Source organism: Balaenoptera physalus (genome assembly GCF_965194825.1).
Source record: "Balaenoptera physalus genome assembly, chromosome: 1".
Lineage (NCBI taxonomy): Eukaryota > Metazoa > Chordata > Mammalia > Artiodactyla > Balaenopteridae > Balaenoptera > Balaenoptera physalus.
Window position 1 is genome coordinate 164344697 of NC_138882.1, and position 12676 is coordinate 164357372.

Sequence of the window (12676 nt, forward strand, 5' to 3'; positions counted from 1 at the left end):
CCACACCACGTGTTTAGGCAAGATAAGAATACTGAACTTTATCATAAGGATAATGGAGATAAGCCATTGAAAGTGCCCAAGACAAGACCAGAGCCTGGATGCAGAGGGGACTATGGATTGGAGGTAGGGAGACTGGAGTCAGGGCCCACAGCTGGGGCAGGTACAGTAATGGGAGGGGTCAGGGGATGATGACAATGATCCTCTAATGGACAATCATTAGAGGAATGGAGGGCAGAGGAGAAGGCTGTTAGGAGGGCAAATCCACAGGGCTTGGTGACTAAATGCAGAGGCAGGGGGCAGAGTCAAGGGGGTGTTCCCTTGTCAGAGTTGGTCAGGGTCTCTGAATCTCCTGCCCCCTTCACTGTCCCTGGGCATCCTTCTGCATTCCCGAGTCCATACATCAATGGAGGTCTCAGATCTAGCCTGTAATTCTCCAGTTGTGTATTGTAAAATGCTGGCCTCCCAGCAAGACTGCAAGCAGCCCAGTGCTGGTCTGACTCATAGAAGTCATTTATCTCAATTTAGGATGAGTGGAGATGGCTGTGCTCTTTAAACAATGGCCTCACATTCCCATAAACCAGCGGTGCTGCTCTGTGCTATGCCCTGAGCCAGAGATGAAGCTGACCAGCTCCCTGCCCTCTAGTGGCTCCCAGGGGTCACCCCAGGGGTGACAGGTGAACATGCAGTCTTTTTGAAGGCAAAACAGAGGCTGTGCTCCGACAGAGGGGCCTGGCAAAGTGCCCGGATGGGCAGAGGAAGTGGGGACGGGCGATCTGTGAGTGGAATCCTGGAACTCCTGAACTGGATGGGAACTGACATGGGGAAGGTTTCTTGGAGAAAGTTGTGTCAAACAAGGGCTTCCCCAGCCATCTGGCAACTCTGTGACCTTGGGCAAGTTACTGAACCTCTCTCAGGCTGTCTCTCATCTGCCAGTAAGGCTCACGATTGTAGGACTGTGATGGGAATTACATGAGAATGTACACAGAGCACTTAGCACAGTGACTGGCACACGGGAAGCACTCAATACATGTTAGCTATTGTTACTCAAAGCCCCAGAACCTGCCCTCCTCTATCCTAGCAGACACCAAGTTTGCATTACTTATTTAGCACTTGTATCACAGAACTGCAGTTTTAACCCCTTTCCTGCCATCCCTATATTTCCCACATGGTCTTGCACACAGGTGTTCACTGAATGGAAATACACTTCCTGCAGATTGCACCACTAGCTGAGCTTTGTTGCAAAGACTGAGGGAAAACCTGAATTAGTTGGTAAGAAAAACAAGTGACCATGGTCCAGACTTTGAGAAGATGGAGGTCAAGCTCCTTTCAGCATGCTTCTGCAGCCAGGAGGCCTAGAGGGGGAAGCAGATTTGGGTGAAAACACCATCCTACAAAGTTCTGGCAGCCTGAAGTTATTCAATTCCATGGAGAATACAGTAAGCACTTCCTTCAGAATCCATCAGGCTGCACATTCCTTTTAATCTGGATATTTGGCTTCAAACAGCTTTGGCAAACATGTGTCCATCTTACCAAATTCCCCTATCACAAGGGGAGTATGGCCTAATGATCAAGAACACAGGCGGCTGATGTTCAACAACCCCTCTTACCTCTCAAGTTCTCTAGTTATTTCTTAGTCTAATTCCTGTCATCAGAATTAGTTAATATTTGGCTGTTCTAAATATTATAAAGCCAACCAGGGACAGGAGGGAAGAGAACTGCCTGACTTGGACAGGGAGCCCAGGACTAGATTCGAGGTCCTCTTCTGCCATTTATTCATTATGTGATCTCAGGCAGATCACTTTCTCACCCACTTTCCCATTCGTTTCTCCTTCTGTAAAACAAAGGAGGTAAGATTTGAGGACCAATTTTGTTTCTACCTCTGAAATTCTATTCTACCATTTAACCAGAAATATCAGCATACTGTGGGAAACTGGCCCCATTTTCTCAAAACCCAGGATCTGTGATTTCTAAAACAAAAATCTTCTTACATACTGGTTATTTGTTTAATCACGTAAGTGGGCCAGATAGCCCTACAGATTTACATTAACAACAGTCTGATTCTTTGTTCCCTTGTTAAATAAAATTAATGAGGATAAAATATATAAGAAAAAAATCTATTAATGAGCTCCATAATTTATCCATCAAGATATTTGGATTTGAATAATGCACTGAAGTACCTAAAAGAGTAATATGTTATACATAAGGTAATGGTTCAGAAGTAAAGCAGGAAATACAAAATATTTGTTACTGCAAGCAATTTTAATACAAAAGTGTGTCTTGTTTTTAAACAGTTCATTGGTAGAGCTTCAGTTTCTGCCTCAATTAAAATCAATTGAGATAATCACACAGCAACGTGGTCGGAGCTGAAGAGGAACAGCAGCTAAAAACCAGGAGCCCCAGACAGCCCCTCTTCATGATCACTTGGTCAGCTGACTTTATTACGCACAAAAAAAAAGACGGAAGCAAACGGGACTTCTTAACAAGTGTGCTGGTGAACTCCTTTAAAGGACGAGCGAGTGTTTGTTTTATGTCCACATTTTCAGAATAGGCTTGTGGAATTCATTCCTCAGTTTGTGGGAAGTTGATCGACCATTTTAAATAAATAGCAAAAAATGCAGATAAACAAATCTGTAATTCATGATGCCACCAAGGACTCTCCCCTTGCCGACGGCCTGGGTCCCGGTGAGCACAGGAGTTATTGGTGGCCGGGTTGGATAGGAAGTTATAAACCAGGACTCTTAAAAACCCCAATGTTCTCACATTTTCTGAAGTTACATTTACCCCTGAATTCTAGCAGCTATTTGTCCTTTAAACACCTAGTACTGTAACAGTATTCAAAGACAGTATTGCAATGAACTCCTTTTGCTGTACCATGTGCAAACATTACCTAGATGCGGTTCCCTCTCTTCAGCTAAAATTACACGACATTAAAAACAATGGAAAAAGCAGTCAGAAGTGCCCTCCCCTCAGTTCTTGCTAATTGAGGTGTCCGTGGTTTACAAAAAAGAGTTCCTTAAACACTGCAGGATTCTTTTTTTTTTTTTTAATATAATTTATCTTGCTGAGACAGCAAGTCAAGTTTATAAAGAAGATGCATTTAGGAATAATCCTAAAAGATAAAGCAGGTTTACAACCCTGCACCGCACAGAAACCCTACTTTAGAGGCTTTTTAAAATTTTAATACACATTTGCATCTTGATCTTTTCGCTTATTTTTCTCAAATATTTCATTTCTGGGCCCCATCCATTACAGGGTTACCAGGAGGCAAATTTTATCTACATAAATATTCACATGAAAATAGTAACTTACAAAAAGAAAAAAAATAAGGCAGCTTCATAACACAATTATTCTTTTACACTTTTAACAATATAACTTCTCCCATTCAGAATAAATATACACCCAATGTGTGGAGCAGGATTCAAAGTGGATAGAGGCTTGGGGGTGCTTGTGCAGTGTTACCGCTTGGGACCTGGAGTCCTGGGGGAGGCAGTGGTGGTCTTCTTAGACATGGTGGGGATTTTGGAAGGCTTATTTAGCCCTCTCCTCGAGCTGCCCTGGCCCCCTGCGGCACTGCTCTCTGAAGTGTCTGAACAAGCAGACTGCGTCTCTAAAAGGTCAAAGTCAGAGGCGTCGCTTCCTCGCCGGCTGCTGGCTCGACTCCCGGCCCGACTCCCAGCGCGACTCCCAGGGCGACTGGCTGACTTTTTAGGGTCTGGAATTTAAGAATAAAGCCACAGACTTAATAGAGACAGCATTGGAGTGGGGGTGGGGCTGGGGGGGGGAACAAGTTACCAGAGGCCGGGGTTCTTTTTTTTTATTGTAAAAAAATTTATTAGAGTATAGCTGATTTACAGTGTTGCGTTAATTTCTGCTGTACAGCATCTCCTGTTACTTATTAATTTTTTTAAACATCTTTATTGGAGTATAGTTGCTTCACAACGCTGTGCTAGTTTCTGTTGTACAATAAAGTGAATCAGCCATATGCATACATACATCCCCATATCCCCTCCCTCTTGCGTCTCCCTCCCACCCTCCCTAACCCACCCCTCTAGGTGGTCACAAGAGGCCAGGGTTCTCATCCTAATACCACCTGATATGCTGTGTGACCTTGGGCAAACCACAGCCTTTCTGAACCCCGGTCCTCTCACCTACACAGAAGTTGCTGAAACCCTTTCTGGCTTTGTGCTTCTACTTGAGAAGCGTCCTGAGGATTAGAAACCAGCTTCTATCAGCAGCACTGTTATCTCACACGCCCCCACTGTGGAGTTGAGCAGGGCTGTCCCATGGCCTCGGCACAGAGGAGAGAGCCTGCTAGTTGCATGGGCAGACTGAGAATGGGGGCGAAGGGATGGCAGAGAGCAGGAAATGGAAGCCAAATTCCTAGGCTCGCAAAAGGAACATCAACAGGCGAGCAGATGTAATCTTTCCCTGACTTTCTCAGCTCCCCAGCAGCGATAAATATGGGGTGTCGGAAAAATTACTAGCTAACTGCCAGGTCCAATACTGGACGGGCTTCTGAGGAAGGCCCCGCTTCAGGAGGCCCTTTTTTCCTTCTACTTTCTCTCAAATACTATCATTTCTGATCAAGAACAGGTGGTCTGGCTTTGGCTGTGAGAGCATCTGCTCTCAGAAGGCAAGGTTCGAGCTACTTGTACCGATAGGAGAAGAAGTCAAGGTTGGCAGGAAATCTGCAGGGCTGTCTTTCTGCATCTCACCTCAGTGCTACTCTCATTATTTGCTCCTTGGGGAGCAGTGAAGCATTGCTGAGAGGCTGCTGTTTCCAAATTCCTAGCCTGGCCACTCCCCTCACCCTCATCCTGCTGCAGAAGTGCTGGGGCAGGTACTTACCTGCCCGATTAGTTTTGGCACCTGTGGAGGCTGGGGAAGAACTATTGCTAGTATCGCCAGCAAGCGATGTTCGACTCGAATGAAAAGTTGGTGTTGGTCGTTTCAACTTGCTGCCTGTTGATGGAATAATCTTAAAAAATAAAAAATAAAAAGGTCATATTTACTTGGTGTAATCTTTGGTAGAAATTCCACTTTAAAAGGTCTACTTAAGCCCTCCTTATGTCTAATCAATTGAAAAGCCAATTAAAAGTCCAGGAAAACAAAGATTTATTTTGAAAATGTCCTAGGTCATGTATTTTTTTTTTTAATATTTTAGTGAATTTTATTCTAAAGGTCATGTATTTTGAGGATTCCCAAAATAAAGATTTCATGTCCCAATTAAAAGTTTTAAAATGTCTTCCAATACCTTTTATCTTACGGACAAATTTCTACTAAAAAAAAAAAAATCCTCAAATGGTAAGATTATAGTACTTATAACAAACAGAAACATGGTAAATGAGTAAAGGAAAAAAATCCAAATACTCCCAAGTATCAAAGTTTTGGGGTTAGAAATGTGACATATGAGTTCTAACCCCAAATATTTAACATGGAGATCCAAATATTACTCCAATCCCTACTAGATAGATGCAGTAACTTCAGTCAAGTAAAGATCTATTTCCTCACTGGCAGAATGCAGATTAAATTACTTGACTTGATCAAATAAATGATTAGGAGAAGCACACAAGAGTGGGGCTGTGATGTCAGGAACAAGCCTCTGAACAAGGGGCCAGAAGAACTGAGCTTGGGTCTGGGCTCTTGGCTTATCTAAATTGGCATCTGTGCCTTCACTTCTCCCTCTGGAAACCAGGGAAGGGTCCTGCCTTTCAGACCCCATCCCTACCACACTCCCTCTCGTTCAGTCCACCGCAGCAACCGGCCTCCTGGCTGTTCCTCCTGTAACAGCCCAGGAAAGTTCCCTGTTTGTTGCCTGAATCTCTTGCATTAAAGCAGAAACTCCATAAAAGCAGGGACTTTGTTTTGTTCCCTGTCACACCCTTGGCACCTAATACCACGTCTGGCACAGATGAGGGGCTCAATAAAAACTTGTTGAGTGAATAAGTCATGTGTGGAAGCACTTCCTAAACTGTAGAAGAGCTGGATAGATGTACATAATCATTACTGCTGCTGATAGGAGCTCCATTTCCCATTTGAGTGTATTTTTTTTTAAAGATTTAATTTGGAGAAAGAATATTTTAAATCTGTTTTAAGTATCACTCATGCCACAGCATGCTATTCCAATTTTTCTTTGAAATCAATCGTGTAAATTGTTTTCCAGGACTTTTAAGATGTTTATACAAAGAGAAGAGTAAAGCAACCCATTGCATAGTGTTTCTTGTATCTTTATAAAGAAAGAGCAAAAGCGACAGAGAGGGATTAACATTCCAGCACAAACCCTCCTGGCCCACACAGGAGGAAGAGCACCAGTTTCAGAAGCTACTGCTGCTGGGAAGACGTGGCACCACAGATGCCGGGCTGGGCGTCCGCGTCAGGACACAGCCTGCAGAACACCAGTAGGTAAGGAAAGATGAAACCTCGAAATGAAATGAAACCAAAGGTAAAACCTTAAGACAAAACAAAAATGCTGATCTATCAGAATCCTATGAGAATTGGCACTTCATAATTAAAACATTAAAAATTTTAGAACTTTTGAGACTTTCATGAAACTGGAGCCATTAAAGAAGAAAAGCAGGATAAGCAGGTTGAGTTGTGGGGTTTTAGTGTCAGTGGGTCCCCAGATCATGTTCTAAGCCAGATGTATTTCTGAATTGGAGTTTTAGCTTGGAGTGGGATGAATCCCAAAGCAGCAAGTCCATTCGTGGGCATTGGCTTCTTGTACCTCCTGCTTCTATTGGCTGAAGCTTTGCGTGACTAAAGGCAACGCTACCTTTTGCGGCACAAGAACCCAATGTTTCCCAGCAGGAGCTAGAATGCAAATTGTAGCGCTATCACACAAGCCTCTAGTCCACATTTTATTTCTGAAACACTGCTCTTCCAACAGTACTTGGGCATTTTAATGACTGTACTTGAACATGCTTAATTGCTGGCATGTGTGTTCAAATCAAGGCTATAGAAACCCAAGCGCCTAGGCCAAGGAATTCAGAAGCTAAAACCTGAGCCTCAGAGCAGTGTTCACTGATACTGTGTTTGGCTGAAGGAGAGGGCAGCACCCACACCCGGACCACTGTGGCAATACCACCACCCCGGGGATGTGGCTCGGGCGGGGGGCGGGGGCACCAGCCACTCTTCTGTCCTAAGCAAAGAGAGAACACTGTTGAACATGCACCGTCGTTGAATTTCAAGTGTTCATAACTCGTCTGTGTCAGATATGACGTTTGGAGGCTCCAAGAGGCCTGATTATAAACAATATCAATAAACAAATCACCACAGATGACCATTGTTTCTCACCCTGAACAAGTATCATTCTAAAGACTGTTAGGAAGTTGTTAAACAATCCAGTCTTAGGCATCTCTTATTTATCTCCAATTTTGGTGAATCCGAGTTAGAAACCCCTGAAAAACACTGGACGAGATGAATCAGCTGTGAGAGCAAGCACCACAGAGATGGAGAAGAGCACGGACTCGTGTCAGGAAGAAGAGCTGGTCAAGTCCTCGGCATGAGCGAGGGCCTGGTCTTGACTGTGTCCTCAGTCAGCGAAGCCATACTCTACCTCGGGGCTGGACAGCTGGAGGTCAGGATAGTGGCTGTCCCTGACAGGGGTGCCAGCTTTACTGTTTACCAACCAGGGTTTGTCATAACAGCGAGAGAACTGAAGTGGAGTCTGTGAAACGGAAATCCAAAGGGAAGGACGGGAATAATTGAAAGTGGAACAGAAAGGGAGCAAATTGGGAACATAAAAAAAAAAATAAACAGAAGACACTAAATTTTAAAGAAATAGAAGACAAAATAAAATGCGCATCAGTCCAACGGGATGAACGGGACCAGGCAGAAAGGCAACAGCATTCTTCATCCATCACCCGTCGTTAACAACAAACTTCTCTGTTAGCTCCAGCAGCACAGATAGTGCCTGGATTTTCAAGATTAGTAACTGGATGGGCTCAAACTCAAAATGGGAATATGTGGAAAAGAAGCGCTTTGGACTTAACAACCCGAGTTCCTATTTAATAATGTCCTCTTCAGTCATGTTAAAGGTCCGGATCTGTGTACCACTAGGGCCTGGCCAGCCTGGTCTGCATGTCTTCAAGTGCCTCTCCTCACTGGGGTCTTTCAGAGGCTACACTGAACAATGGACATCTGCAAAGCTGGGAGCGGGGAAGGAGGTCACACTGCAGGTTGTACGTACCTTGGTGCCACTGGCTGGGGTGGCTGGAGAAGACGGCATGGACGTACAGCTGTGGTTACTCTGACTAGCACTTGAGCTGGAGCGGGTAGGGGAGGCTGCCCGGGAAGACGGTTTGGACCTTCGGCCCCGTGATCGGAAAGGGGTCATTCCCTGGGATGCCCCCTCAGGCAGGATGAATTTCTCTCTGAGTTCGATGTTGGTTCTACCTCGTGCTAAAAAGGGAATAAACACACACATACAATAACAGTAAACCTTGAAAAAATATATCTTTGATGGTCATACAGATGCTTGACCCCATGATAACAGTTATATAATTTATAGATTTAGTACCATCTGTGGATTCTTTTAGAATAGGGATAAATTCATGATTTATCAGCCTTGTCATGATTCTTACCCACAGCAGACACACTAACTAATAAGCCCCTTGGTTTGCTGTAATAAAGAAGTCTTTGTGTAGAAAGCACCATCCCATGCTGTGGTCACGATCTTGCCTTGCCACTGTCCCCTGGGGTCAAGAGAAAGCAGATGAAGCAGTTCACAAACCTCTGAGGTTAAATCAAAACCCCTCTTTTCTCTCTCATAGTACATGTGTACTTTTTGCTCAACTGTTGCATGATACACGGTAATGAAATAGTAGAGAAAAACAGATCATTGAAATTGACGTCACCTAGACTCTTCTATTTGAATTCAGTCGATAATAATATTAAAGAAAGGGGTCCAGGAACTCAGGACAGTAAAAAGATCCGGACTAAATCATTAAGAAGTAAACATGTGGGAGGAGAGAGAGAGATCAAGACCATGCACAAAACTTGCCAGTGAGAAACCGTTAAGTCAAAAGCTGAAAGCGATATGAGAAGCTGAAGGCACACCTGCAGTGGGAGAGGGACAGCCAGCTGGAGAGTGTGGAAACACCACTGAAGGCCAACAGTGCTGTCCTGCGGCTTCCTGGAGCCATCCGACCAGAACCCAAAATCTGGATTCGGTCAGAAGATACCAAGTACAGCCAACACAAACGTTAAATGTGAAAGACGCTATGAATTTAGAAGAAATAATTCCTCTGGAATGTGTTCTTAGATTATTCCTCACTGAAAGGTGCTATTCTGCAATCACCTTCTGTCTGCTCATTCATCCCCAAGCTGCTCACTTTTTAGGATGTACTAGATAGATCTAAACAAACAGGACTGCTGGTAAAGCCTGGGAAAAGGGAACCATTAGAAACAAAGTATTTGTCTTTCTTTCCTATATTAGATTTTTTACTTTGGCCAGAAACTACAAGTTTAGAAGATTTCAGGTAACTGTGCCTACCCTCTCTCCTGCCCAACTCCACATGTCCTCCAGAAATTTGAGGAATCTTGGTAGAATCGGATTTTAAATCAGGTTGCGTGAGTGTCCAAGCAGAGAGGTTCTAAATTCCTAAATCAAATCCAAATTCTTTTCAATGTACTCAGTTGACATAACATATCAAAGTATCAGGTTAAAAGGACTAACCTGCATGATCAAAACCCCCGAGTTACAGCCCAGGCTCTGCCCCCAACTGGGATCCTTCCTGCTCTGGGCCTCCGTTTCCTCAGGCTCACTAGAGGTGATCAATCAGGCTCACTGATGTCCAAGAGTCCTTCTTGTCTGGACGGTCTAGGACTTTTGGTCCCTGGAATGCTAAGCTGTCTCCTCCCTTCTTAGGCCCCAACAGAACATGCCCTTCAAGGTTCATTCCTTGGCCCTCTGTTCCCTACTCATCCATTTTCCAAACTCCAGCACTTTCCTCAGTGTCCAGTTCTCAAAGAGAATTTCCTTCAGCGCTAACCTGGGTACTTCAGTAAGATTCCACATCGCTAAACACTTATTTATCTTATGTTTGCTAAAGGGCCAAGCACAAGGGTGGACACACAGCAAGCACTGAGATAACACTGACAAATGGAAATCATTACTCAGCTGAGGACTTGGACCCCAAAAGAACCGTTTATGGCCCTAAGCCATAAAGAACTTAAGACGTGTGGTTTAAACCTAGTAGAGATTTAACGGTTCACTGAGCCCACCCTCCCAGAAAACAACACAGTGACACAAGAGGAAGACTTTGAAATGGCATTGCAGATGAGGGCAATGACATTTTAAGTGTAACGATAATAACATGTTCCCCATGCACTGTACAGTTTACAGAGTGTGATCACGTGTAACACTGCACTTGACTGTTATCAGCGACCAGTCGGCATCCCCATGTCACAAAGGAACTGAAGCATTCAGAGGCTGAGGTCAAGGAACGCTGTGGCAGAACTGGGACCAGAACCAAGGGCTTGCACCTGAGCTGCCTTCTGCCCGGCCCAGCTCCTTGCATTCACCTACGCTAGCTCAGCCCACTCCGCCTTCCTTCCCCACCACACTACTGTAATCACTGGCAAAGGGTACCGACAACTTCTGCCTCAGGGGGATGCTTTTAGATTGTAGAAAGGTTGAGATCTACAGAAAAGTACAAAGAATAAAAATTGCTTAATCTTAGGGGACAGGACTACTAAAATGTTGGTGTCTTTATTCCTTTGCACAACCGTGTGTGTATATATATATAAAAGATACAAAAATATCAGAAACATTCCTCCATGCCTGAAGTGTCTTGCATAACTTCAGCTAGCTGCAAAGTATTGTTTCATCGTACCGACATAATTTATTTCACCAACCTTGTATTTTGTTCACAATTTTTAAAACACTGTACACAACGCTGTGACAAACTACTTGTAAAAAGTCTTTGTGCCCACCCATGATGACTTCCTTAGGATAAATTTCTACAAGTGGATCTGCTGGGGAGAAAGGATGCACACTTAAGGTTTTTGATACTTGTCAACTGAACTACAAAATTTTACACCAATGTACACTCTCAAAAATAATGTATGAATATATTCAATTTACTTCACTCCGGCCAATGCTCTGTGTATTGAGAGAGAGAGTGTGTGTACACATGTGTATGTATCAGGTAAAAACCTGATAATCTGACAGGTAAAAACACCTCTCTGCTGTTGTCATTTGCACTCGGGGGAGTTACTATTTTGTTCCTGAAACACTCTCCGCACTCGGCTTCCAGGAACCCCGCTCTCCTGCCTCTCCCCCTTCTCCCGACTACTCCATCCCACCCACTTCTTAAACGCCGATGTTCCCCTGGTTCCATCCATAGTCCTGTTCTCCCTCTTAGACTTTTGATCTGGTGATGAGTTCATGCATCTGAGACTTCAGCGCCATCATACGGTCCTGCCTAACTCTCAAATACATCCCCAGCATAGACCTCTCCTGGATGCCAGAACCTTACATCCAACTGATTAGACACGGTTGTTGACGTAGGTCCCTCCCTCCTGATGGCAGTTCAGTCTACTATTGATTCCACCTTCTAATGCCTCTTGAATCCCCCTGAGCCTTCCCTGTACCCCTTAAAATTACGTGGTTCATGGAGTATCTCCTCCACCCTGGACCACTGTAACAGGCTTCCAAATGGTCTCCTTGTTTCTCATCTTAACCCCATCCCTCCCTCACTCCTCATTCCCCACGCTGAATTTCTAAATAAAAACCTGATCTCTCTAAACAGCTCCAAATCTTTCCATGGTCTTTCACTGCTTACAGCATAATTTCCCAAACTGAGGTTTTTGAGGGGTTTCCTAAGAAGAGGAGTTTAGTAAACACTGGATTCTACATTTCTCTCCCTAATGCAATCAATCAGCATTGTATAAGCTCCGAGAAGTCCTGCAGCAAAGAAACCTGTTTAGTTTTAACTCAGTGTCTTCCAAACGCATTTGACCATGATTTTTTTGGTTTTTTGAAGATCACATCTTGAGGGCCAGACCCCAAAGACAGCCATTTCAAGTTCAGTTTTTCAACCACCAGAGAGACCACCATTTTCTAAGAGACTACTGCTGGCCACCGATGTTGGCTGGAACAGGCTTGTTAGTTAAAATTCAGTTCTATTGTTTAATGGGTAGAGTTTCAGTATAACAAGATGAACAGTTTTGTGGATGGGTGATTGTGATGGTAACACAACAGTGTGAATGTATGTAATGCTACTGACCTTGTACACTTAAAAATGCTTAGGACAGTAAGTTTTTATGTTATGTGTATTTTACCATAATAATAAAAAAAATCAGTTCTAAGCCAAATTGTGTCTTTTAAATCTTCATAAAGTTTTTCTAAATTTTCAGTAAAATCTGGGGAATTAATTTGTCTAATGCTCAGAAACATTCACGGAACCCTAGGGTAAATGTGCACCTATTCATTAGGCAGGGACGTTGTTTTACCTCCATCCAAACATCATGATTTCCTTTGCCATGGCTCAATTCAGAAAGTGAAATCTCCAATTCTGGCAGTACCAGGAACCTACCTAGTTGAATACTTTTACCTTTTACATTTGGCTAAAGCAACGTGCAGTCTGAGACAACTTTCATCTTCTTAAACGACTGTGTAAAGGCAGATAACACGATTGTGCAACACTGGTATTATAATCCCGTCATACATTTG

At 43.8% G+C, this 12676-nt stretch overlaps 1 protein-coding gene across 16 annotated transcripts in view; it reads right to left on the reverse strand.

Annotated features, from left to right (window-relative positions):
• Window positions 1–2240: 2240 nt before the first annotated feature.
• Window positions 2241–12676, reverse strand: part of MACF1 (microtubule actin crosslinking factor 1) — a 341407-nt gene continuing 330971 nt past the window's right edge. For 10 of the 16 annotated variants that reach the window (XM_082421739.1, XM_082421746.1, XM_082421748.1 and 7 more), the window contains 4 exons: window positions 8189–8400; window positions 7556–7666; window positions 4849–4978; window positions 2241–3712 (listed from right to left, as the gene is read on the reverse strand). In XM_082421739.1, the coding sequence (XP_082277865.1) occupies window positions 3456–3712; window positions 4849–4978; window positions 7556–7666; window positions 8189–8400 (710 nt within the window). In that variant the 3' untranslated portion in view covers window positions 2241–3455. The remainder of the gene's footprint in view (window positions 3713–4848; window positions 4979–7555; window positions 7667–8188; window positions 8401–12676) is intronic. The other 6 variants (XM_082421741.1, XM_082421742.1, XM_082421737.1 and 3 more) reach the window with 1 other exon arrangement.